This window comes from Falco cherrug, chromosome 2 (assembly GCF_023634085.1).
Source record: "Falco cherrug isolate bFalChe1 chromosome 2, bFalChe1.pri, whole genome shotgun sequence".
NCBI lineage: Eukaryota > Metazoa > Chordata > Aves > Falconiformes > Falconidae > Falco > Falco cherrug.
In genome coordinates, this window is record NC_073698.1 from 92292485 (window position 1) to 92319282 (window position 26798).

At 40.8% G+C, this 26798-nt stretch overlaps 1 protein-coding gene across 1 annotated transcript in view; it reads right to left on the reverse strand.

Annotated features, from left to right (window-relative positions):
* Positions 1-225: 225 nt before the first annotated feature.
* The window catches only part of BEND2 (BEN domain containing 2), a 33834-nt gene continuing 7261 nt past the window's right edge, over positions 226-26798 (reverse strand). Inside the window, exons 3-12 of the mRNA XM_055702061.1 lie at positions 24028-24188; positions 22117-22182; positions 21857-21931; positions 17704-17808; positions 15358-15871; positions 13962-14162; positions 12861-12982; positions 12027-12225; positions 10655-10858; positions 226-4785 (exon numbers count right to left, since the gene is read on the reverse strand). Of these exons, the coding sequence (XP_055558036.1) occupies positions 4547-4785; positions 10655-10858; positions 12027-12225; positions 12861-12982; positions 13962-14162; positions 15358-15871; positions 17704-17808; positions 21857-21931; positions 22117-22182; positions 24028-24188 (1886 nt within the window). The 3' untranslated portion in view covers positions 226-4546. The remainder of the gene's footprint in view (positions 4786-10654; positions 10859-12026; positions 12226-12860; positions 12983-13961; positions 14163-15357; positions 15872-17703; positions 17809-21856; positions 21932-22116; positions 22183-24027; positions 24189-26798) is intronic.

Consider the following 26798-nt stretch of genomic DNA (forward strand, 5'->3'; position numbering starts at 1 on the left):
GATAGCGCACGTAAAACTGTAACTGACAAGTAAAGTGCGAAAGAGTTCGGTGTCGTTTCCTCAACCAGTTAAGGCAGTCTAAATCTGCAAATCATCTCACCTCAATCAGAAGATCTCCTCAAAGTCCTGGTTCTTGAAAGAAGACTTAAAGAATCTTTCCAGATGAAGCTGTACCCGAATAGTAGATCCATGGTGCAAGAAACACTTCAAACACATGTATGTAGCCAAGGAACTAAATGCTAGTTTTATTTGTAAAATACTTTATTCCTAACAGCAAAATACTGTAATTTGTTTTTATAAAAGTTAGCAAAAACTGATAGTTGAAACAGAAACAGAAAACTATTTCTACTTTTATTCAATTATTGAATTCTCTTCTCAATATGGAAGCTATAGGTACGCACCACACTAAGATACTTCAGTGCCAGACAGGTCATTCAATAAATATATCATTCTTACCATTAAAATCTGTGAAGGACAGTGAAAAAGTTTCATAAAACTACTGAAAAAATATAAGCATTTTTGGCTTTCTCTGAGGTTTGGAACTAGTAATATCTGCACACAACAAAGTTCTTGACATTTACAAGAATGATTGTATAGAACAGTAACAGCAGAATTTTTTAGTAGCAAACCAGAACAACCAGATCTGCAGTACACTTTAGTTTAAAAAAAATAATAATCAGAAATTCAGCCTGTTTCTTAAATTCTACCAAAGACTTCTGCAAGGAGGTGGTAAGTGAAACTTAATAATGCCATTGCATATCCTAACTTGCAATAAGAAAGCTGATCGTATACCGTATATAATAAACACTGTCTGTTTGTTATGAAAAATGTGAGAACAAGTAGCTTCACTATTTTATCCTATTGCTAACAAAAAACCCCAAACCAGGAAACCTTTGCCTTGGAGGACAGATTGAGTTAAACCTTGTTCTGCTATGTACAGAGACCTAATTTTGGAAGCCACAGTTGCATCAGCTTTCTGAGGTGAGATCGGTTTCCTGTGTCAGCCTTTCAAGAAACTTCTTTCTGTGAAAAAGCCGGACATCTGAGACTGTGCTCAGACATAATACAAGGCAAGTTCATGCACCAGTCAGCCAATACATAAACTGTGAGGACTGGGTAACTGATGCTGGAAAAACAAGTAACAGAAAGGCATGTAACCAATACTTCCTCTTTTGAAAACGGGCAGAACAAGAAAACCCAAAACCAAAAAAAAACCCCAAAACAAAGAACCCATCCAACAAAAAAAAAAAAGCTATTAACTTCTGCAGTTACTGCTGGTGAATTTCAACTTACAAATGAAACTGAGGGGGATGTGAAATTGAATATATATAGTAATTAATCTTAACGAGTTCAACATCCATGTAATTTTATTTGGGTTTGGGTTGGGTTTTTTTTAATATATAATTCAGTGCACTATTGTGTGCTATTTGTGTGGACAGAAAGGAAACGCAGGGGCATGAATATTTGACAATAACTTCTTCCTCCAAGTGACAGAGAAGCCAACAAGGAGCTTTGCTGGACCTCATACTCACCTACAAGGGGCTTGTTCACAATGTGAAGGTCAAAAGCAGCCTTAGCCACAGTGACCATCAGATAGTAGAGTTCAGGATCCCAAGGGGAGGGAGGAGGGCAAAAACAGGCTCACAATCCTGGACTTCAGGAGAGCAGGCTTTGGTCTCCTCAAAGATCTTTTTAGAAGAGTCCTATGGGATTAGGGCCCTGGAGAGAAGACAGACCCAAGAAAGAAATCCAAAGATCACCTCCTCCTCCAAGCTCCAGAGAGATCCACCTCAACAAACAAGAATTAAGGCAAAAATGCCACGAGGCCTGTGTGGATGAAAAAGGAGGTTCTGGACAAACTCAAAGGAACCATACAAAGGGTGGAAGAAAAAACAAATAACCTGGGAGGAATGCACTGACACTGAGCATTCAGGGATGAAGTTACGAAAGCTAAAGTCCAATTGCAATTGAATGTGGCCAGGAATGTCAAAGACAACAAGGGCTTCTATAAGTACCTAGAAGACAAATGGAAGGCCAGGGAAAATGTGGGCCCGCTGCTGAATGAGACTGAGGACCTGATGACATAAGACACAAAAAACGCTGAGGCACTTTTCAGCTGCTTTGCCTCAGCCTTCACTAACACGACTGGCCTTCAGAAATCCTAGGTCCCAGAGACGAGGGGGAAAGGCCGGAGCAAGGAAGGTATACTGGGTGAAAGAGAAGCTGGTCAGGGAACACTTAGGCAAACTGGACATACATAAGGTCTGAGGTGCACCTATGAGGGCTGAGGGAGCTGGCTGATGTCATTGCGTAGCCACTCTTGATAATCTTTGATTGATCATGGTGAATGGGAGAGGTGCCCAAAGACTGGGTGAAAGCAGATGTTATGAAGAATGGCAAGGAGGAGGACCCAGGGAACTACAGGCCAGTCAGCCTCACCTCTGTTCCTGGGGAGGTGATGCAGCAGTTATCCTGGAAAGCATTTCAGGCAGATGAAGGACAAGAAAATCATCTGTAGTAGTCTGACGATAGCCAGTATGGCTTCAGCCAGGAAGGTCATGTTTGTCCAACTTGATAAACTTCTATGATAAAATGACTAGCCTGGTAGATACAGAGAACAGTGGACTTGAGGAAGTCCTTCAGTGCTCTTTTCCATAAGTCCTCACAGACAAGCTGCTAATGTACAGGCTGAATGAACAGGCAAGTGAGGTGGACTGGAAACTGGCTGAATGGCCAGGCCCAGAAGGTGATGATCAGCAGCACAAAGTCTAGTTGGAGGCCAGTGACTAGCAGAGTATGCCAGGGGTCAGTACTGGGTCTAGTCCTGTTCAACATCCTCATTAATGATTTGGATGTTGGGAAAGAGTATACCCTGGAATGTCCTAGTGGACACTAAGTTGAACAGGAGCCAGCAACGAGCCCTTGCTACAAAGTCTAATAGTACCCTGGGCTGCATCAGGCAAAGTATTGCCAGCAGGTCGAGGGAGGTGATCCTTCTCCTCTCCTCAACACTCCTGAGGCCACCCCTGGAATGCTGGCTCCAGCTCTGGGCTCCCCAGTACAACAAAGACATGGACATACTAGTCAAGAGTCCAGCAAACGGCCATGAAAGGTGCCGAAGGGCTGGGAGCATCTCCCCTACGGAGAAAGGCTGAAAGAGCTGGAACTATTCAGGCTAGAGAAGAGAAGGCTCAAGGGGACCTCACCAGTGTATACAGATACCTGAGGGGAAGTTGCAAAGAGGACAGAGCCCAAAGGACAGAACCATGCTCTTCTGTGGTGCCCAGTGACAGGACCAGAGGCAATGGCCACAAACTGAAACACAGAAGGCTCCATCTGAACATCAAGAAACAGGTTTTTACTGTGACAGTGACTCCACATGCTGCCTAGGAAGGTTGTGGAGTCTTCATCCTTGGAGATACTCAAAAGCTGCCTGAACATGGTGGTGGTGGACAACTGGCTCTAGGTGGCCCTGTTTGTGCAAGGGGAGCGATCAGATGGCCTCCAGAGGTCCCTTCCAACCTCAACTACTCTGAATAATTGCTGCACATCTTTCACGACAGAAAGTTAAAGGCAGGATGACAAGTCTCTAGAACCCAGACAGCAAAGCAAATGTGCCTAGCCTTGATTAGGAGCTTGCGAAGGTGTACCACTGACACTGGCCTCTCTGACTGCATACCAACAGTATGGCACATGTCCGCATTTGTAACTGAAGGACCAATGACTTGAAGCTGATTGGAATTACTATTTCTCAAATCTGAATCAGGGTCCAAATCCTCTAATGAAAGCTGCAGCACATTTGCCTCTTGTAGACATCCACATCAGTGGATGAGACATCTGCCATGGAACAGCAGACCAAGCCCCTGAAGAAGTATTTTCTTTTACTTTTCACCAAGAAAAATAAGAACCAACCATTGGGCTGCTTATTCTGGATGCTTTTTTTGTAGAGCTATAATATCAGAGCAAAGAAAACATGATCAACTGTACTTACATTGTTGTTTGCCTCTTTCCTTACCCTACAACAAAGACTGCTATAGGAGGCAAAAAAAGAGAGATATAAGAAGTTAGCTAGATGCAATTCTTTTTTCCTTTCTGCATTAGATATTTTTGTTTAAAATATCCAATTGTCAAAGCAAATTTCATTCCTCACACAGAATGAGATGATTTCGCTGGCTATGAGTCTTCCTCCAAGGAGGACCATTCTTTCCTCTCCGTATTTCTATCTGCTTCTGCTGACAATGCACAGTGCATCTTTGAAAGATTAATCTGATTAGAAGAGTCAATGAATCATGAGAAGAAGGTGCTTTTAGAGGAGAGGACATTGCAAATGCTACAGGGAACAGTGGAAGTAATTTCTGAGGAGCACAAATGCTACTTATACAAGGAGTTAGGGTTCCCAAGTCTTCTGCTAACTTTGGCCTCATAAAATAATACTATTTAGTACTGCTGACAACTCAGTATAATAGGACAATTCAATGTAATAGGCTTCTACATGGGATTTATAAAAACCTGCTACATTAAGATTTGAGACAGATGTTAGAGAGCTTCAGTCTTCAAGATTGATAGTGTCACTTTCAAATGGCTTTATTACTGAAGTGGGACTCTGTGGAGGACTCTCTGCACTCGATGGTGGCACTGCCAAGACTTTCTGGTGGTTTCCAACTGCAGCCTTTTTATGGTCATGTCTGAGACTGCGGATTGTGCTGTTCATGGCAGCCACACATGCCTTCCAATCATATCCAGTTTCCTTTAGATCAAAGGATGGGTAAGTCTCTTGAAGAAAGTCTAAAAATAAACAAGTATATAACAGTGAGTTATCAGTTATTTATGCAAGTTACACACTCTTTTTGGATGTAATTAAGCCAAAACAAGTGCATGCTACCAAAACAGGACAGCAAGGCATATTACAAGGCTTGAAGAGTAAAGCCAGAGGGCAGATATTTTTTCACCCTCTTTCTCTTTAATTTGAAAATGAGTAACAAAATGTCTAAGCATAAAAATTAAATATGCAAAGAAAGCATGTAACCATGTACATCGGCTTGATCCCTTGAAGTGCTGAGTAACTTCAGCTTCTAATGTGGTCAACCAGAGCAAAGAAATCTCGGGCTCCATTTCAGAATGACCAGTATTTGGCAGGACCAAGCCCTCCTTCAAAATCTCTGACAATTATATTAATTACAATGAAACACAGCAATTCAACAGCTGTAGAGGACCAACAGTGACAGAAAAACTGCAAAAGCTTATACCTTACCATACTGCAACAAAACCAGTAAACCAATAGTTGAGTTCAGTAACAACTGGATAAATAAAGGTAAGACTAAAGCACCTTTCTCCCCTTGAACAAGTAAAATGAGTAGTTTTAAAAACAGTTGGTTGGGTTTTTTTAATTATTAAGGAGTGATTGTCCTTCTGAGCTTAGCTGAATTACATGTATCTCTAAGCAAGTCTGTAGAAGTTTTAAATACACACCAAAAAGGAATTCTCAGCTGTAATTTAAAATCGAAGGCAATACTATTTGTACTTCTCTGATTAACATCTAGATTTACCTTAGCAGAATGAAAGGTATAGCTGTTGATATTACGTCAGGTTTGTTCTTCCATTGCTAAGTAAAAAAATCTAATACAGTATCATTGTTCATGGTCGGTATTTTACCTTGTAGCTCCAAACCTGGACACCTATTTTGCCAGAAAAGCGTGGGTCTGAAGGAAGAACTTGTGCTTTTGCAGTTTACTCCGCTCCAGGGGGTTCAAGGCAGGGAGTGAGTGCAACTTAGGTTCTTTTATTCCCTGGATGCTCCTGTAATAAAACTGGGCTGACAAAGGATATACAATCTGGTGGCTGAAACAGCAGCTAGGCTCTCTTCCCCTGTATCCCTGACAGCAGATTCAAGAAAACGCTTGGCCTCAGAGCTACAGCAGAGAACAGGAATTCCTACTACCTAGGCCTACAGAGCCTTTGCACATAGCCCAGGAGACAGCTCTAAATTATGCCTTTTCTTTCACAGAAATTGACCAACTGTCAGGACTATAGTAGGGCTATGGGGGCCCCTTCCTGCTTTGCAGGATTACATTCAGGGTGCTGATGCTGCCATCCAAGCAGACTATGTTATAATGGTAAAGAAAACAGGGCCAGGGATTGCCCTCTGGCCCCAGAGTCAACTGACACGGCCTATAGCTGTAACCACAACCGAGAGGACTTTGCCTCTCATCTGCTCTGGAGCCTATGTGGTGTTCCTGCAGCCTTAAGACACACTTAATACATCTTTTGAACACTTGAGCTCAAAATGTCATGAAACAGAACGTGTACCATGTGAGCATGTGGAGACGCTTAAGCATGGCAAAGCTTACCAGCCTAGTGGGGAAGGAGTACATACCGTTTGGGAAAGCCCACTCTTACGTACCATCTTGCCATATTGGGAATGGTTTTTGGCACGGTGTGTCCCCCTCAAGCCATGCCCAGACATCACCCTGGAGTGCAAGTCCCAGCTCCATTTTATCTAGCACTCCTGCTGTATCCTCAGAGGCAACACTGCCACACCTGCAGAGCTGTTAGGCTGCGCTGTCCAGATCTTAACCACCCTTCCAACCTCCCTATACTCCAGACATGCAGGAGAAGCAGTTTCAAGATTTGTTAGGAAATGCACATTGCAAACAAGTGTGATGAATCAAAGAATATCTCAAGGTGGAAGGGACCATAAGGATCATTGAATCCAACTCCCTGCTCCTCACAGGACCACCTAGAACTAAATCATATGACTAAGATGTCCTGGTTTCAGCTGGGGTAAAGTTAATTTTCTTCTCAGTAGCTGGTACAACGTTGCGTTTTGAATTTAGTATGAGAATAATGTTGGTAACACACTGATGATTTTAGTTGTTGCTAGGTAATGCTTACACCAAGTCAAAGACTTCAGTTTCTCAGTCCCTGCCAGCCAGAGGGCTGGAGGGGCACAGGAAACTGGGAGGGGACACAGCTGGGACAGGTGACCTGAATTGGCCAGAGGGATATTCCATACCACAGAACATCATGCTCGGTATATAAACCGAGGGATTGCCTGGGGCCTGCTCATAGCTGCTCAGGGACTGGCTGGGCTTGAGTCAGCAGGTGGTGAATAACTGTATCATGCATCACTTGTGGGTTTTGTTTTCCCTTTGGGTTTAATTCCCCTCTCCTTTACATTACAATTATATATTATTTTATATCAATTATTAAATTTTGATTATCTCAACCAACAAATTTTACCTTTTTTTCCGATTCTCCTCCCCATCCTGGTGGGTGGGTGTGGGGAGGGAGCATACGGCTGCATGGTACTTAGTTGCTGGCTGGGGTTAAACCACGACATGAGTGCTGTCCAGATGAGGGTAATAGTCACATATGCAACCCTACTAACCCAGTGAGCACCATCCCACAGTGATATGGTAAGGACATAGGAGGGAGTAAAAACCTACATCAAGCCAGTGGTGTTGGGAAATGTTGAAGGCACTCCTCTATGACACTGTATGCAGCCTGGGACCCAGCCCAGTAAATAATATCCCACAAGCTAAACTTCACAATTCCTGGCAGAGTATTTTCTCTTCAGGTTTCTCATAGAAAAAAAGAACTTTTACAATGAAAATACAACAAGAACATGGAAAATTAAAGAAAAGGTGGAAAGATTACCATACAGCACAATCAAATCTTTTCAAATATGTTGAACTCTCTAAGATACTGTAATAGCCATGGAGCAAATGGGCATGAAAAACATGGCAAGCTTTCCCCCAACATCACTGTGCTGATCATGCTTAAATCTTACCAAACAATGCCAACTTTTCTTTTGTATGATGAACCATACACCTTTTCTACCTAAAACCTGCTTCCCATCCCTCCTCACTTGCTACATAACTGTTATGCTAATTCTACTGTCACAGCTCTGCTTGCCTTATCTAGTCTTGCAGGAGGGACCAAATGAGATTGACAGAAGATTCCCTCTCAGGAAGGAGCATGGATCAGTGTTCAGAAGTCTTAATGCTGAAGTGAGAACAACAAAGAAGGCATAACATCTGCTACAACTCCAAACATAACATACCCTCTCTCTGCTTCTGGAATAGCACTTCCAAATAGAATAAATACCACCAATTTCCTGAAGACATCCTGGATTCACTTAAGCTGAGCAAACTGCAAAACTGTCCATATTCATACAGTGGAATAGGCTGTTACACATTATTTGAGAAGACGCACTTCAGTAAAGATTCGTTATTCTAATAGCTCAAACTGGTCTAGTTCAAAACGCTGCTGCAGCAGTCCTTATCCCACCCATAGTTACTAAACAACTAAATAATTTGCTGAGACCTTTTGTCTGGTGATATCCAGTCTGTACCTCTCATTTCCATTGATGCCTGCGGTCTCTCATGTTCCCACATTCAATGCTGCAAACAACTTGACTTTAGAATGAATTTACGGAGAAGACAGATAGTGGCAGGCTGCTACTACATCCCCTTGGAGCCTTCTCTTTTCCAGGCTAAATAAGCCCAGTTTCCTCGCTGGGCAGGTGCTCTAGTTCTCTGTCCCTTCAGGTGGCCCCCCAGCTTTATCAATACCTCTTTTCTTGTACTAAGGGACTCAAAATTGGATGCAGTGATCCAAATGCAAACTCACGAGTGTTAAACAGGGAGAGAATTCTTTCCCTTCATCTGCTCGCTGTGCACCTGTTAATACAGTTCCAATTTGCTGTCAAATGCAAACCTGATGAGCATGCTCCATTATCTCCAAGTCATCGATAAGGGCATTAAACATGCCAGATACCAGGGCAGACACCTGCAGTACCCCATGTGTCAGACACCCAAGCAGAGCATGGCCCACTACCCTCTGAGCACAAACAGCCATCTAGTCCTTTAACATTGTCCACCCATCCAAACCATAACATCCTAACGTGAATACCAAATATTGCCAGAGACAGTGTTGAAAAACCTTGCTAAAAAAAAAAAATAAAGTGAAGTGACAGCCACTGCTCTCCCCTAGTCCACAAATCCAGTCATTTTAACACAAGGCAATCATGTGGGTCAAACATGATTTACCCTAGGTAAAAACATGTTGACTGTTCCCAACCACCACCACACCATCACCATCCAGAGGCCTGAGAGATCTTCATGGTGAAGGCTGAGGTAGAGGAGGCACTGAGCATTTCAGCCTAACCTGATTCTGCTGTCACTAAGGTACTTAACCCATTCAGCAACAGGCCCGCACTCTCCTTGCTCAATCTTTATGATTAACGTAAAGGTAGAAGCTCTTCTTGCTGCCCTAGACATTCCTTGCAAGTCTCAACCTAGCTGTGCTATGACTTTCCTGACACCGTTCCAACACATCCAGGCAAAGCTGCTGTCCTGGCTTCTGCTGGGATAGAGTCCAGTTGCTTCCTAGTAGCTGGTGTAGTGCTGTGTTTCGGATTTAGGATGAGAATAATGTCGGTAACACCCTGGTGTTTTAGTTAGTGTAAACACTGCTTAGAAACAGGTCAAGACTTTTCAGTTTTTCACATCAACTCACAGAACCAGCGAGTAGGCTGGAGGGCACAAGAAGCTGGGAGGAGACACAGCCAGGACAACTGACTCAAACTGGCCAAAGGGATATTCCATACCATATGACATCATGCTGAGTATATAAACTAGGAGGAAAGCTGACTGGAGGCTGCTGCTTGGGAACTGACTGGGCATCAGTTGGCAGACAGTAAGCAACTGCATTGTGCATCACTTGTTTTGCATTTTCTAATTCTTTTATCATTACTATTATTTTCCTTTCTGTTTCTGTCCTATTAAACTGTCTTTATCACAACCCACAAACTTAACTCCCTGCCCTGCTCCCTTCCCCCCCCGCCCCAATTCTCTCCCCGATGTCACTACAGGATGGGGAGCGAGCAAGTGCTGTGTGGTGTTCAGCTACCTACCAGGTCAAACCGCTTCAGTTGCTAAATTCTGCTTCATAAGCCGTTCTTGCTTCCAATCTCTACATAATGCTGGAGCTCAGTTATGGATTCCCTGCTTAGCCAAACTTCTCTCCCAACTCTACCAGTTCTCCTCAGTGTCAGGATGGACCTTCTCATGCTTGCAGAATGCTGTCCTTAAAGACCAGCCACTTCCATGAGCTTCTCTTCTCTTCAGAGCTCTCTCTCGCAAGCTCCCATCTATGAGTTTCCTCATCTGCTCTCCTAAGCTACTGTACTCTCAGACCTTTTCAACTCTAGTCAGGATCTTGAAGTCCATTATTTCAGTCTCTACAAGCGATATTGCCACTGATTATCACACCCTAACCCTTTTTGTGAAGGGTGCCACAACCTGCTGTGCATTACCTCTGGCTGACCTACCCAGCCTCTGTATCGAGAAATTATCTCAGACATCCTCTGGGACTGCTTCCACCTTCCACTGCATTGCCCTTTCAAGCAGATGCCATGGAGACTCTTATTTCCTCATATGAAACAGGTTTGTGATCTGGAGACTTCCTTGAGTTGCTTAAATATAATTTCATCTACTTTCTCTCAGCTTGTTCCACTGCTTGCATTAATACCCGGTCAGAACAGTTTCACAGACTTATTTCTTAAGCTTCGTCGTTTGTTGATAGGATAGAACTTTTATCACTCTTGTTAATTTCCACGCATTACCATCTGAACAGAGATTTTCTTACTTACCTCTGAGAGCATTAATTCTGTTGCAGTCCAGTGGGCTCATGCCACGCTCAAGATTGCCATATACATTGCTTTTTACCAGCACATCTTCCGTGAACATATGGCGAATTAGGTAGCGAGCCGACAACTCTGGCCGAGACTTCCCCTTAGCTATATAAATGACTGAGAATGGCAACTGAACGTTGCGCCACGGACTCCCAATGAGTTCTAAAAATGACATCAGAAAGAGAGAGATTTTATTTATCCAATACCAACCATGCTTCAAAGTGGCTGTATCACACTAAAAGTAGGACACAAGAAGTTCTCCCTGAAACTACTGTACTTGCTTGGAAAGACCAGAGCAAACCCATAACCCTACAGCTAATACTAAAATGCAACATATTGCAGACAAATGTCCCAAGTAGCCAAAAACCCCTGTTTTACAACAATGTAACAGCACTTCTGATGGGCTTTCAACAGTGCTAGCAACCTAAGCTGCATTATTAAGGATTGCTAAATTGTTTCCATCCCAGGTGAAAAGATGCTGCTATTCCAGTTACTTATGTAAATAAAAATTGTGCTGTTTTAACAGTGCTTAAATTTTGTAAGTGGAAACTAAAAAACATTCACTCTGTTTTCCAACTACTTCAACCTGACTCCACTGCAAACATTAAAATAAAAAATACCAAAATTAGTAAATTGGGAGGTCTGTTGGATCAGACTAACAAATCCTGGATACAGGAACAGATCTGATTGAACCCCAATGTGATTCTAATCAAATAATTTATTTCCAAGGGCAACTAACCTCAGCTCATTTTCTTTGAAGTTCTATAGAGGCATCACATGCTGTACATGGAATTTTTTCCAATGCATTTGTATACTGTGCATTTTTATTAAAAAAAGGTATAAAGGCTGCTTTAAGATTTTTATTGCCCTAAATCGTCAGTTTTACAGAAAGGTGTGCTTTTCTGAAATTGCAGTACCATTCAATTTCTATTCTGAGCTGGCTTACTCCACTAAGGTAGAATATCTACCAAATTAAAAAAAAAAAACCCAAACAGAACTGCAGGGCAACTGTGAAACAGTATTTGAAAAATAATTATTCAGAGAAACTGTACAGAATCTTAGAGCAGAACATTCCGGCTTTACAGTGGATATGCATTATGGGACATTGCTAGATGCAAACACACGTTCTGTTAGCCAGATAATGTTCTCGTTTGCTCCCATGAAGAGTTACTATATACACACACATCAAGTGACTGCCTTAAGAGGAAGGGTCACATAGTTCAGCAAATCCCTTTACTACACAATTTCACCTACAGTAGCACCTTCTGCCTCTCCTTGACCATTTAAAGTGTAATACACATATCCAGAAGATGAAAATTTCTTAGTTTACCCATAGGTTCAAAAGACTGTGGTTTCTTGCCCGAAAATGCGTAGGAAGTTTCTGGGAACTTATCAAATCCTGAATTCTGCCATGTGTCAGTCATGGAGCTGGTCATTTTTTGAGAACTGCCTTCACTATCTTCATTATAATTTAAATCTGCACAATGAGATGTATCTGGAGCATCAGCCACTTTCTCTTCAGCTGTCTCCTGAAACATTAAATGAGGTTAGCACATGCACTGGGAGAAACCTATCAGCTTTCTAATTAGCATTCCAGTTAATTTCCCATTTAGTATAAATTAAGATTCCAGATATTTACAATATAGTTACTCCTGAATTTCAATCATGAAAACCACAGGTGAAACAGATACTAAATATTCACAGATCTGCACAAATCTTTTTAGAAGCAGAGGTAAATGGAGCTACAGGTGCTTTGGGAGTGATGTTTCAGTCAATATAAAGTCGAAATACATGGCTGGATATATCTGAAGGGAAGCCTGTGAAAACAGTGCTAGCAGCTACATGTTTAAGCTTGCAATCAAAATTGACACGACTTCTGTGCAACATTTGCAGTGCTTTCCTTTTAGTACCCTATGCTTATACATCTCTTAACTGAATGCTGGACACAGAAGCAGGAAGAGGCAGAGCAAAATAAAGGACTGTGCTTCCAGTATTCCCCATATGGCACTAGTGCTGCAGTCAGCAGGCCTACACTGAGCAACGGGAAGACAGAACCCAAGGTATTTCCAATTAAAGCACTCATATTATGAGCAGTTCAAATAATTAATTTGGGAAAGAAGCATAAACTTTGTACTTAATGAATTATCACCTTGAGACAACTTACCGGGTTTGGTTTTGTTCCAGAGCGTAAATAGCGGATCATAGCATTGACATGTGTGATACAGGTTTTCCAGTGTCTTCCATTCTCTCTCAAATCATACCTTGGAAAGCTAATTGCAAGAAATTCTGTGTATAAAACAGAAATTTTTTTAGGCTTTCTGAGAAAAAGTGGTAGTTAGAAGTATTCTAATTTAGGAAGAGAGACCTAAATCCATTACTGTTCTCCATTTAGAACCTTCAGATTTGCAGCTTTAATTAAAAGAGACAGTAAACAGGTTTCGAAGCTAAGCAGTGCTACAATTTAAGTTGTGCAGTGACACTTTTTTGAGGTGCTATGAACAATGCTTTTATTATTAAGCATTTTCTGGTAGAATTAGGGGAAGGGTGTGATTTATCATACTAACTTTAACAAAAACAAAATCAAACCCCACAAACCCAACAGAAGCCCCACAAAAAACTGAGACACAGTAATGCTGATGCTGCAACTACTTCACATGGCTTAAATAATCTCTGGCCTTTTAAACAGGAAGGAGATGTGTAAGTTCACACATATGTGCCATGGGATCTGTAAATGGCATTGACATTTTAAAAAAAATGCTTTCCCCATTTCACCATTTCTCAAACAAACAAGAAAAGTGAACTTAAGAGAAAGAGAAGACTATGTAAGAAACAGGAGTTAATGTTCATTCCAAGTAAACCATGGCCATAAAAAAAAAAACACCAAACAACAACTCACAAACAAATCAAACTGAACCAAACAACAGCAACCAAAAAAACCACAAAACCCATGCCACACACAAATACAAAGTAAGTTCTAATGAAAAATTTAGAAACAGTCAGCATGACCGATGAACATGAAGTACACAAAACTAGAAGAAATCAGAATTGTTTTATTCACATTGAAGAAAAATGAACACAGAGTTACAAAGGAGGGATTTCAAAACAAAAAGACACGGCAGAGCAGAGCACATACACTACCGCATTTATCAGTTCACCAGCTGCTAGACAATGATTGGCAGAAACATACAGAAAAGGACTCCTTTTAAGTTAAAAACTTTGTTAAGTATTAAAGAAGTAAATCTGTGCATTTTGAAAGGTTGCATACCTCTTATTGCAGCAATTTTGTTTGGATCCAGTGTTCTGCGCCCTTGTGCACTTACTCCCATAACGCTACGCACTAACGTTTCCTTGGGGAACATGACATTAACTAAGTAGCGTGCTGCATACTTTGGTTTACTCTTTTGCCGAGCCTTCATCAAATAGTTCCCAGGAATTGTAACATTTCTTGTTGGGTCACCAACAAACTCTTTTGTAAAACAAAAACATTTAAAGAAAAATAAGTAAAAAAAGCCAAGCAAGTTGCTAAAAAATTCGTTTCCAAATTCTTTCTCTTGACCTCTATGGTACTCTTGGTATGTGTTCTCTACTACAGCTAATTCTACTATGCATTACTTATTTTTGCTCTCACAAAAGCAGCTTTAACTTGGTAACAGAAATATCTTTTTGTTTCATGTTAACTACCAACATAACTAACTGAAATAGGAACACCCAAGAAAAGACATTAGACCTGCAAGAATATAAATGTTCGCACTGGCCTATCTTACACACATGCAGATACCATTTATGTTTTCAAGACAATGACCCATGAAGAACAGTATATTCACACATAGTACTGGTAACTTACACACTTTTTACAGATTCATAGGTATGTATTTAAGTATTTCACCTACTATTTGCACAGCATTTCAGCTGTATGAACTTATTTTTTAGACCAAATGCAACCAAACCCTCATAGCTAAGCCTTCCACATAACTCAGGACATTAATACTTTAGAAAGTAATGCATTATTTTTTAAAACATGGTGCCATTTTATCTGTGCTTGAGTATTATAATGCAATGATCTATGGAGTTCTTAATTTTGTGTGGAATTAAGTATTTTGAAAGAAACCAAGTAACGGAGAATCTGAGAATACAAAGCATTTTTCACAGATAAAATCCTCCACAAGAAGGAAACAGGTATTTCCCTCACACAATCAGGTAAGTTGCCTTCTTAAATGCAACACATGTATACCAGCATAAGCCTCACTTAGCTTTACCGTAATCAGACTCTTTTGTCTTTTTAAACATATGCATAGCATGTATACCTTACCTGTGACATGTACACAGGTTAAAAATTGGTTACATCAAGTGTATCAAGAGAGAAAGAGGGCCTAGTCTTAAAAGAACCCAAAGCACTGTAAATCAAAAGGCCTGTGGTACTCTATACAGTTGCATACACACTGCAGATGTTTTCAAGTCATCCCTGTCATGTTAAACACTCCTATGACCTTTGTTTCAAGAGTTTGAAACAGTATTCCACTACAGAAACGCTTGTAAGGCAGCCAGTTAGTCTCCTTTATTTTTTGCTAAATAATGATAAAGAGATTTCTTTAGGCATATTTTTTATACTAGCAGCATTTTTTTAGCCTTCCTTTCCAAGTATTTATTACAAAGGAACTCACCAAAGCTAGGATTGATGCAGACTGAAGAAGACGGTAGTTCTTTACTAACATTCACACTCCCATGTGCATTTTTGTAGTTCACCACAGCAGCATTATTTCCCAATCTGGTCTCAGATGGTGCTGGCATTGATGATGATGCCACTGGTGAAGATGCAGTGGTGACAGTACTTTCCATGACGCTGGCTAGAAGATTTGGTTGCGGAGAAAGGTCAGGTATCCTGTTTGTTCCTGTGTATGATGAATGCAACGAACATGCAGAAACTATAGTGGGGAGTGGTGGGCTCTGCCTATGAACAGGCTGCTGTGATTCAAGCTGAAGACTCTGCTGAACATGTTTTACTGTGGAATCGACATGAACATGGCCATTTTGTAAAGCAACTTTTATGACTGGGCTATGCCTTCCCTGGCATGGTGAAGGAAGATGAACACTTGATTCGCCTTCCACGGATTTTTGTACTCTTATTTTTCCTTGAGGCAAATGACTGGAACTTCTGTACATAAATCCAACTGGTTTCTGCAAATGTGATTCAGAAAACAATGAAAAGGTTAAATTAGACATTGCTGCTTTTTTTTTTTTTTTTTAAATTGCAAACCAGGAAGACTAGATTTTAGTCATTTTGCTGTTGGCAACAGAATCTTCATTGAAGTAGTCACTATCAATAAGCCAGTGCTATTACTTTTTAGCCTTCCCTCTACTTTCTTTTATTCTCACTTGTAGTTCCCACACTAAGAGCTTATCAGATCAGCTTCCACGTTTCTCAAGTTTTTTCCATCCAGGGTGTTGACACAATTGTTTTCTAAAAAGCCAGAGAAAGATATAATAAGAAAGGCAGCTTTGTCAAGGCTCTTTAAAAAAGCTCTCTAAAAAAAATAATAGGCAAGATAAAAATTTAAATTTGTCAGCCATTGACCCAATCTGCTGAATTCTCAAGGGATGTCTCCACTGCCATGATACCTTTCTTTTAAACAAGAAAAAAACCAATTTGCTCTCTCCTGACTGCATCTTCATTCTTTAGTTGCAAGCTGAAAACATTAAACATTCACATCTCGTCTACAACTGAAGATTCCAAAGAGACTAAGACAGATAAAACTGAGAGATGGGCTACACTTCCCACCACCTGGAGTACTTTTATTAAGAAACACATGCACCCTAAAGCATTCATTCTGGTTCAAAAGACAAGTCACAGAGCAGGAGCTACCAAATGTAGCTGACGCATGGGTTTGGGTTGGGTTTTTTGTCTGTTTGCTTTGTTTTTCCTCTTTGTGTTTTATTTTGGTTGGGTTTTTGTTTGTTTGTTTACAGAAATCTGATTGTTTTCCACCTTTTTAAACTTCAAAAATCTGTGACCTGAAGAAAGGCTTATGTGCCTGAAAGCTTGTCCTTTTCTCCATCTATGGAAGCTGATCTGGTAAAAAAAAATAGTATCTTTACCACCACCCTTTCTTTATATACTTAGCCCATCACAGATAACAACAATAATATAGCTATTAAAAAATATACATCATTCCTGATGGCTTTAAAGACAAAGTGCTAGCAGAACCTAAGGAAATGGTTGGCAGATTGTATTTGCTAAAATATAGTATCCTATCGATAACTGACAAGCACAAGAATGTCATTGTTTTTATCCATCCCTAGAGCAAACGACCTTACTGATGTCTTGAACACCTCTACCACATTAAAAGCTCCACGGTACTGTTCACAAAAAAAGGTCATAATGGATTTTACAACCTTCTTCGACAATCATCTGTTATGTTTCCCTTTTGAAGATCACTGTTAAAAGTACCAATATTCTGTCTCCTTAGTTAACACTGGATTGACCACACAGGAACAAAATGGGTAGTAGCATGTACTCGATATCAAACCTCCTTAAAAATTTTGAAAAAGAGGTAGTTTATTAAAAAAATACAATTCTATACTGTAATGGATGTGACAACACTGTAAAAATCAGTCTGTCAATTGAACCAGCCTGTGTGAGTGATGCATAAACTCTTTTCTAACTGCAAAAACCAGCTGGACAGTACCCCACATCTTGTAAAGCAGCAACACCAAGATACCCAAAGTTAAAGACATAACCTGCATAATTCAGTTTCTATTTGTGTTGGAATGAACAGAAATATCACAGCACCCTGACTGATGGGGGCCACTACCATTCTGTGACCACTGATCAATAACAACACAGGAGACTGAAACTGGAGTATAGTAAAAAATCCAGAATAATTTAATTGAAATGGATTTTAAGTCTACTAATTTTAATCTCAATGAAAGGAGAGGGTTTTTTATAAATAAGCATCAGAGGAAATGAGAGATTAAAGGAAAAATAAGTGTCTTGGGTCTTCAGTACTCACAGGTTTGAGCAACAGTGGCTTTACACGAGTATGCTCCATTTCTGAGACCTTCTGATGAAGCAGGTCAAATTTTTTATCCAATTTCTGAATGGCATCATACATGGCCTGACAACAAATGCAAGAGTGAAAACAGTATTGTTTCATAAGAACTTTCTCGATTGCTTCAGATTTAAATTGGGTTAACAGCAAAATTCCCTCCCTAAAAGTGGGTAAGATCTGTAGATAAATCTATACATTCTATAAGCATATTAAATATCAACTTAGATACAAAATGCAAATAACAATGGTAAATATCACAGTAAAAAGAATTCTCAGAGAGGCTTACTCTTGTGACTTTAATGCGGCTGGCACTTAAAGGCTGTTATTCCTGCTTCCAACAGATGTTTTATTCTTACCTATTTGGTCTGTTTTATTTTACATTGAAAAGCTACTGACAAGCTCTAAGGCAGGTTAGGTATTATGATGTACTATTTTAAGTCATAGTAAGTTTCCAAGTACACAGGTAAAAGGCTTATAGGCAGCCACTGAAATACCAATATCTCTATCACCAATGGGAAATATATTTAGAAAAATACTATTTGTAAAGTAAAAGTCCCAACTGGAATTGAATGTTGTCAGGACTGTCAAAACCAAGAAGGGCTTCTGTAACTACACAGGTGACAAAAGCAAGACCAGGGAAAATGTAGGCCCACTGCTGAATGAGATGGGGGACACAGTAAAGGCTGAGGGATTCAACGCCACCTTTGCCTCAGTCTTTATTAGCAAGACTGGTGTTTCAGAATCCCAGGTCCCAGAGACCAGGGGAAAGGTTGGAGTAATGAATAATACACTGGGTGGAAAAGAGTCTGGTGAGGGAACACTTAAGCAAACTGGACAAGTGGCCTGATGGGCTGCTCCTACAAGTGCTGAGGGAGCTGGCTGATGTCATTGTGAGACCAGTCCTGATAACCTTTGATTGATCATGACGAATGGGAGAAGTGCCCAAAAGCTGGATGAAAGCAGATGTTATTCTCATCCTGAAGGAGGCCAAGAACAACCCAGGGAACTTCAGGCCAGTCAGCCTCAGCTCACCTCCATCCCTGAGAAGGTGATGAGGCAGCTATCCTGGAAACCACCTCCACATACATGAATGACAAGAACACCACCAGGAGTAGTCACAGGATGACTTCACCAAGGGGAACTCATGACTGACCAACCTGGTAACTTTCTACAATTAATTGACTAGCCTGGTAGATGAGAGCAGAACAGTGGATATTGTCTACCTGCATTTGAGGAAGGCCTTTGACACTGTCTCCCATAAGACCCTCACAGACATGCTGCTCATGTACAGATTGGATGAGCAGTGAGGTGGATTGGAAACTGGATGAATGGCCAGACCCATAGCAGTGATCAGCAGCCCAAAGTCTAGATGAAGGCCAGTAACTAGTGGAGCACCCCAGGGGTCAATACTGGGTCCATTCCTGTTTAATATCTTCATTAATGATCTATATGATGGGCAGAGCATATCCTGAGCAAGTCTGCAGAAGACCAGCAGGAGTGGCTCATACACCAGAGGGTCATGCTGCCATCCAGAGGGACGTCAATAGACAGGAGAAATGGGCTGACAGGAACCTCATGTAGTTCAACAAGGAAAAGTGTAAAGCCCTGCACCTGGGGAGGAACAACTCCAAGCACCAATATATGCTGGGGGTACCCAGCTGGAAAGCAGCTTGGCAGAAAAGGACCTGGGCTGACCTGGTGGTTACTAAGGTGAATGTGAGCCAGCAATGAGCCCTTGCCACAAAAGGTGGCTAATAGTACCCTGGGCTGCATCAGGCAAAGTATTGCCAGCAGGTCGAGGGAGGTGATCCTTCTCCTCTCCTCAGCACTCCTGAGGCCACCCCTGGAATGCTGGCTCCAGCTCTGGGCTCCCCAGTACAACAAAGACATGGACATACTAGACAGCGTCCAGCAAAGGACCATGAAGGGCTGAAGGGCTGGGAGCATCTCCCCTACGGAGAAAGACTGAGGGAGCTGGGAGTGTTCAAGCTGGACAGGAGAAAACTCAAGGATGAATCTCACCAATGTATATAAATACCTGAAAGGAGGATGCACAGAGGACAAAGCCAGGTTCTTTTCAGAGATGCTCAGTGGCAGGATCAGAGACAATGGCCACAAACTGAAACACAGGAGGTTCCCGCTGAACATCAGGAGACCCTTTTCCACTGTGAAGGTGACTGAGCTCTGGCACAGGTTGCCCAGGGAGGTTGTAAAGACTCCCTTCTTGGAGATACTCAAAAGCAATCAGGACATGGTCCTGGGCAACTGGCTCTAGGTGGCCCTATTTGACTATGGGGATTAGACAAGATGACTTCCAGAAGTTCCTTCCAATCTCAACTATCCTGCGATTCTGTGAAAATGAGGTATAAGTGACGTATGGAAAAATCAACTCAGCCATGCCCTTCAGAACAAACATGGCATTGAAATCAATTGCACCCACATTTTTAAAACCATAGAACAAAAGAGAAAGAATCTGAAAAAACCTACTTATTTTATTGGAAGTGTCTGATCTTCAGTCAATCCCCAAAGTCAAGTTTTCCTTCAGATCTTAAAAAGTCATGTTGCCTTACTAAAACAATCAGGTACAAACTTTTAAAAACTATTTTTGTAAAGGCCCACATTTTCAGACATAAAAGCCACATAAATCAAAGCACTCAAAGTCCATCATTTATTACTATAAGTTACCGCGCAATACAGAAAGTTCTTTCCTCAGTGTTTCCAGGATTCAGCAACTCAGCAATTGAGACATACACTTTGTGCCATAACAGTATAAAGGAATTAGGTAACAGATTATTATAGTATTGAGAGGACACTGCCAGCTTGAAAGTACATAATCAGGCGCATGCAATCACCTATTACTGCAAAAAACACACAAGGCCTAGAAGTGTTCAAGGCCAGGCTGGATGGGGCTTTGAACAACCTGGTCTAGTGGAAGGTGTCCCTGCCCGTGGCAGGGGGCATGGAACTAGGTGATCTTTAAAGTCCCTTGTAACCCAAACCATTCCATGATTACTGTACGAGTTACAAGGAGGAAATGCATCTTTAACTATAGCAATTTCTTTTGTTGATCTACAGCAGAACTAGACAGAGAAATTTTTAAAAATAGATATGGCTCTGAAAAAAAAATTGCTAGACGGATTTTTAGTAGATAGAATTTTAAATTATCTTTGATTTTAATAAAACCAACAGTTAGGTTCCAATAAGATAGCCATCTTTTTTAAAAAATACATACCCTTTGATAAAAGAATCTATACATTTTCCCAAAATTTTGAAATATCTCAAGTAAGCGCTACAAGACCTTAGATCAGTGTGGACACTACAGGCATTGCTAAAAGGCTTCATGGAGCCCCAGGGCAGATTTACTGGGAGGAGGCGATAACAGTGGGGTGAAGGAGATGGAAGGGGGCTAGTAGGCAGCAAAAGAGGCTATAGCTTCCTACTAGTGCTACTTGCTACAGCACACATTCCCAGACTAGCGGCAAGAATGTTAGTCACACAATCTTAGCCAATTTTCTTCCACAGCATTGCTGAATATATGCTTAAGGAGACTTACAAGACATTAATACCTGGCTACAAGCTACTCACAAATTATCCTCCCTAAAGCATGGCCTGAATGTCTTTCATTCTATAGAGTACTGTGACTCCAGAGTCACATATGCACTTACCTGAATAAATACAGGATGCTTTTAATTTTCAGTGCAGTTGTTTTCAATCTTGCCAGCTACTTCTTCAGAACTCAAAAGGAAAGAACTCGCCAAAACAACACTACCAGGATGTTGGCACACTTTTGCAAGGCTCATGTACTCTCAAAAGCTGGGTGCGTATGACAGTCAGATTCTTCCCATTGCTGTGAAGCCCCTCCCAAAAAATCACTAGACTTCACATTTTGTATTAAAGCTTAATATTTGAGAAGTATTCTTGCCAGACAGCATGAAGATTTCAGAAAATATTAAGTAGAATATTATTTTTTCATTAAAAATATTGAAGTTGGCAACTAACAAATAGAACTGGAACGGATTAAATCATAGGTCATTAAATATAGAATGCAAATCTTCCTGAAATTTAACTGAAATTTTTAAAATACCATTTCAGAGATAAAGAAAAAAAAAAATACCTGGCAATAACTGAGGACCTCCGTAAGAGTCTTCTGCTGATCTCCAGCATAGGAAGCTTCAGATAAAATACTCCCCTTTTACATTAAAATAATAATAATTAAAAAAAAGTGTAAGCTAATAATATATAAACAATCTTAGGATACCACATTAAACCAATAAATCCCAACTTCAAACCTCATGTGTCATTTAAGTCTGCCCCAAAACATGCACCCCAAAAGCAGCTTTTCAAAGTCAGTGAAACAAAAGAAAATTAACTTACACATTCATAGTCCGGTTCATACTCATAAATGACACTGTCTTCATATTCTCCTTCCCCGGTTCTCATCTGGAAGATAACATAAAGAACTTTTAATATTTTGAATAATGAAAGAATTAAATATATAAACTACAGGGAGAACCTGCTAGGAATCCAACCTGGGCACTTTCACTTGTAGTTGCATTCCCTCCCCTGGTTAGAAAAGGGCCCAAGAAATTGAGACGTAACATAGTCATCTCATTCATATGACCTAATCATGGGCACATAAATACTCACCTTGCTTTTGTTATTAAGAGAACCTTATTCTGGTTTAACATGAACCTCTTGCAAATTTATATAATAATATGCATTTTTATTTGGTTGTTCCAGAACTTTCTCATCAAACTATAAATGTACTATATAGCCAAGGTTATGTAATTATGAGACTCCGTGTAGATTTTTACACTAATTTAAATAAATTAATTTAGAAAAAAAAAGTGTATTTACTTCAATGGGTATAACTATACGCAGAATCTGTAAAAACGTCCAAAAGACGTAATTTCCTTACAGCTTGAAAACTGCTTTTAGACAGGAATCAACAGTGCCACCACCTGGACAATTCTGGCATTTTCCTTTTACTGGATTGGCACAGTTCCTGTCCACCAGACATCACAGATTACGCGAGTCTGCTGCTGTTTACGGGGGGGGGTTGGTGGTTTTTTGGGGGGGTTTAGGCATTGTTGGGTTTTGAGGGTTTTTTGGTTGTTGTTTGTGTGTTTCTTTACATTAAGTCACATTGAATTAGGTCTTATTTTGAAAAAGGAAGGTTTGGGGTGTGGGACTGTTTGTTTTGTGGTGTTTTGTTTTGTTACAACAGGCAGAATTAAACAGAGTGGAACTGCTTTTATAGCATTAAAGACATCCCGACTGTTGGAATTTCAGAATTAAATACAGTGACATGAACTGTGTTTCAGGCTGCCTCAAGTTAAAATGTGTAGTCTATGGATACAAGTGTTTGTGGAGGCAAATCCTTATTCAAGGATTAAGTCTTATCATCCTAAATTGCACAGAGATTTTTACGGATGTCCTGGTTTTGGCTGAGATAGAGTTAATTTTCTTCTCAGTAGCTGGTGCACTGCTGTGTTTTGGATTTTGTGTGAGAATAATGTTGATAAAATACTGATGTTATTTAGTTGTTGCTGAGTAATGTTTATACTAAGTCAAGTTATATAAGCCAGTTTCTCAGGCCCTGCCAGCCAGAGGACTGGAGGGGCACAAGAAATTGGGAGGGGACACAGCTGGGACAGCTGACCTGAACTAGCCAGAGGGATATTCCATATCACAGAACGTCATGCTCAGTATATAAAGCTGGGGGAAGGAGGGGGAAACATTCGGAATGATGGCATTTCTCTTCCCAAGTAAGGGTTACATGCGATGGAGCCCGGCTTTCCTGGAGATGGCTGAGTAACTGCCTGCCCATGGGACGCAGTGAATGAATCCTTTGTTCTCCTTTTGCTTTGCATGCACAGGTTTTGCTTTACCTGTTAAACTGTCCTTATCTCAACCCACGATCTCACTTTTATCCCTCCAATTCTCTTCCCCATCCCACCACGGAGAGTAAGTGAGCAGCTGTGTGGGGCTTAGTTACTAGCCCGAGTTAAACCGCAACTGAAAAAGTAAGAGCACCTATACATGGGAAATTTGTGTAAGTTGCTCTCTCTGCTATAAAGCAGTTGTTGTTATACACACGTACAGTATCCAGCACAATGAGGTTTTACACTTGCTAGAGGCTTCCATGCACTACATGGACACCCTACTCACACTTCTTCACCGGGATTATCATCAAATGAGCATACAGAAGTGAAGGAAAAAGGACATCCCCGGTAACATTGAAACTGGCCTCAAAACAAAGGGCTACCATTTGGCAAAACATACCACATTCTGTCCCACTTCAGCAGGGGCAAGTCGTTTTCTTTTATTATGCGAAAAAACAACATCCATTTCTTCAGGGCTGTGAGTATTTCCTGTCTGCATACTTGTAGAATGGCTCATTTGTGATGCTACTCCTCCAGCTAGCACTGATAAGCTTTCACTTCCTGGAAAAGTGGACAGAAAGGAAAGCACCAGCAGGTTTCCCATTGCATTAAATATTTCACTTCAAAAACCATATAAAGTCACACTTTTACTTTCAAACTGCTTGGTTGTTTCTGATTTGTTTATTAGCTTATTATTAGACGCTTAATCCAAACTAGTCACGTCTGAAATTATATATTTAATTTAATATTCTTCCTTCCAAACTCTCTCCAGCCTTTATGGTCATTTGCCTTGCTTTTCACTGTTGATTCTCTGCTCTCATTTCCATGTCCAATTGTACAAAGTCACAGAATTCAAAAGCCCAACAAAACCACTTAACCGAAATTCAGGCAATACACCGACAATGTAAAACAGTTCCCATTTGTTTAGTCCTCAGCTGTCCTTTCCCTACACTGAGGGGGTCCCCTCCAGTTTTGCCACTGGAGCACTGTGCAACATAAAATATCTGCTCCAGGTATCTCCTCTGCTGAGCCAGTGTAGGTCAGGGACTGCCAAACACGAACTATATACAAGTGGTACACAAAACGCCTCCACCTCTTCACGTGTGGGCCTGGCACACAGTTAAAAACCACAGGTCCTCACTGCTCTGTCCTAATCCTTTTGAAGCCCATGCAATTGCCAGACCTACATTTTTGAATAAGAGAAGATGTTAAAAGACAAATAAAGCTTAAGAAGATAAACAAGACGTTGGAAGGTTTCCAAGAAATACAGAGAAAAACTTAGCTGGCTTACAAAGGCAACACCAAGTCTCCACTGTACTATCTACCGTGAAGGAGCTTGGGCCAAGCTGAAAAGGTATGATGGGGAAGTTTCGTGGATACTTATAAGAATTATTTACTTTTTTAAAAAAGAGAGGGGAAAACAAAAGGAGTAAATATCTATAGTGAAAAAACAAGAAAGAATTTGAAAAACAGAGGAAGTTAGTTAAATCCGTATAAACAGTTAAGAAAACGTGGCCTTAGGAGAAGCAACACAGACCAGAGGTATGTCAAGCTGGGGCACAACAAGATAAACTCAAGGGAAACCAAATGGTTAATAAGACTCAACAGCAAATTACTGGAACTATGTGTGAACTATGTAATTAGCATACTTAAAGATCCACCCTGGAGCAAAGAAAACCTCCTACTAACAAAGCCCCCTCCCCACAGATCTTGCAAGGTAAAAAAATCCCAACAATGTACCTTTAAATGGAGAGACTTGTAAACACCAATGAGAATTAAGTGTGACTAAACGTAATCGTAAGCAATTGTTCCAAGTGTATAGTAAGCTCTGCTGTGTGTTAGTAGGTGTGCTAGCTTTGCGGATGACCACTTAGCACCCATCTTTGCACAGACATGCAATAAACCAGTATCTCCAGGCAGTGTGTGGAGCGGCTCTTGCACACCAGGTGAAGAACCCAGATTTGGGATGATGCCTACAAGTAAATTCCACCCAAGTAAAAAGGGATGCATGAGAGAAGTGGCAAGGGTACTTCTTACTACTTTTTAAGCAGAACTGTGGAACTCGTCTCATGGCCCACCTGGAAAGTAGAACTAACAGCTCAGAAGTAAAAGAAGGGGAAAATACAATGGGTCAAGGCCAAGCTAAGAGAAATACTGAAAAGCAAAGACAACCACTTTCCTTTTATGCACTAAAAAAGGAAGGGCCAGGGGCAGGGCAGAAAAGCAGTAATATATTCAGTACCATAAGCTAGAAAATGTTTTTCTTTGTGTAAGAGCCCAGACAAATGTTGTAGCAGAGCTGACAGATACTACCTAGCCAAGATCTGTGGTAGATTTAGATTAGCCTACTTAACCTAATTTTGAAATCACAATCAATAACTGGGTAATAAAAATACATATGCAATTACTTAATATTTGCTCTCTTAGGTGAAGATTAAAAACTACCTACTGTCCCACCCAGCTCCAGTTTGCTTCCTTTACCAGACCACCTCATCCCTCTGTCCCCACCACGTCTCCTAGCACTAAGCACCCCCAGAACCGAGAGCCTGGGAGACTCAGCATTCCGTGGGACCAACACCAACACAGGCAAGAGGACATGTTTAAAACAGAAGGGGTGCAGGGCAGCGGGACTAATGCACTAGTACATGTAGTCCCACAAACTTCAGACACTTTCTGCAGCCAAACCAGAATGTCACTTCACCTGGAGAAACATTAGGTCCCTGGGTTAATTACTTTTTAAACATCTTACGCTTACGTTAAACTAATTGTCTTTCTGATTAGCTTCCCAAATTTAGATTTAGACACAAATACAATGACCTAAGAAAAAGTGCCTGTAAAAGTGATATTGAGATTGTGGGCATAAATGGTTAAGTAAAAACATAACAGAAGTGTTCTGTAGCAGATGGGAGAAAAAGACCTAGATCTGTATGTTAGTGATGTTGAGCTTGCTCCACCAGCTACATATCTGTAGGCAAGAAGACAGGAGACAACAGCAGAAGAAACTAGTTTGGACAGACAGAACAAGATGTGAAGAAAAGGCACTGCTCTACAAGATACTAGCCTAAGATGGTGATTGAATAAAAACAGAATTTCCGTTCAAAGAATTAAGCTCAACAGTTATATTCAAGATAAACTTACATCACGTTTTGGTCATACATCTCACTATACTCA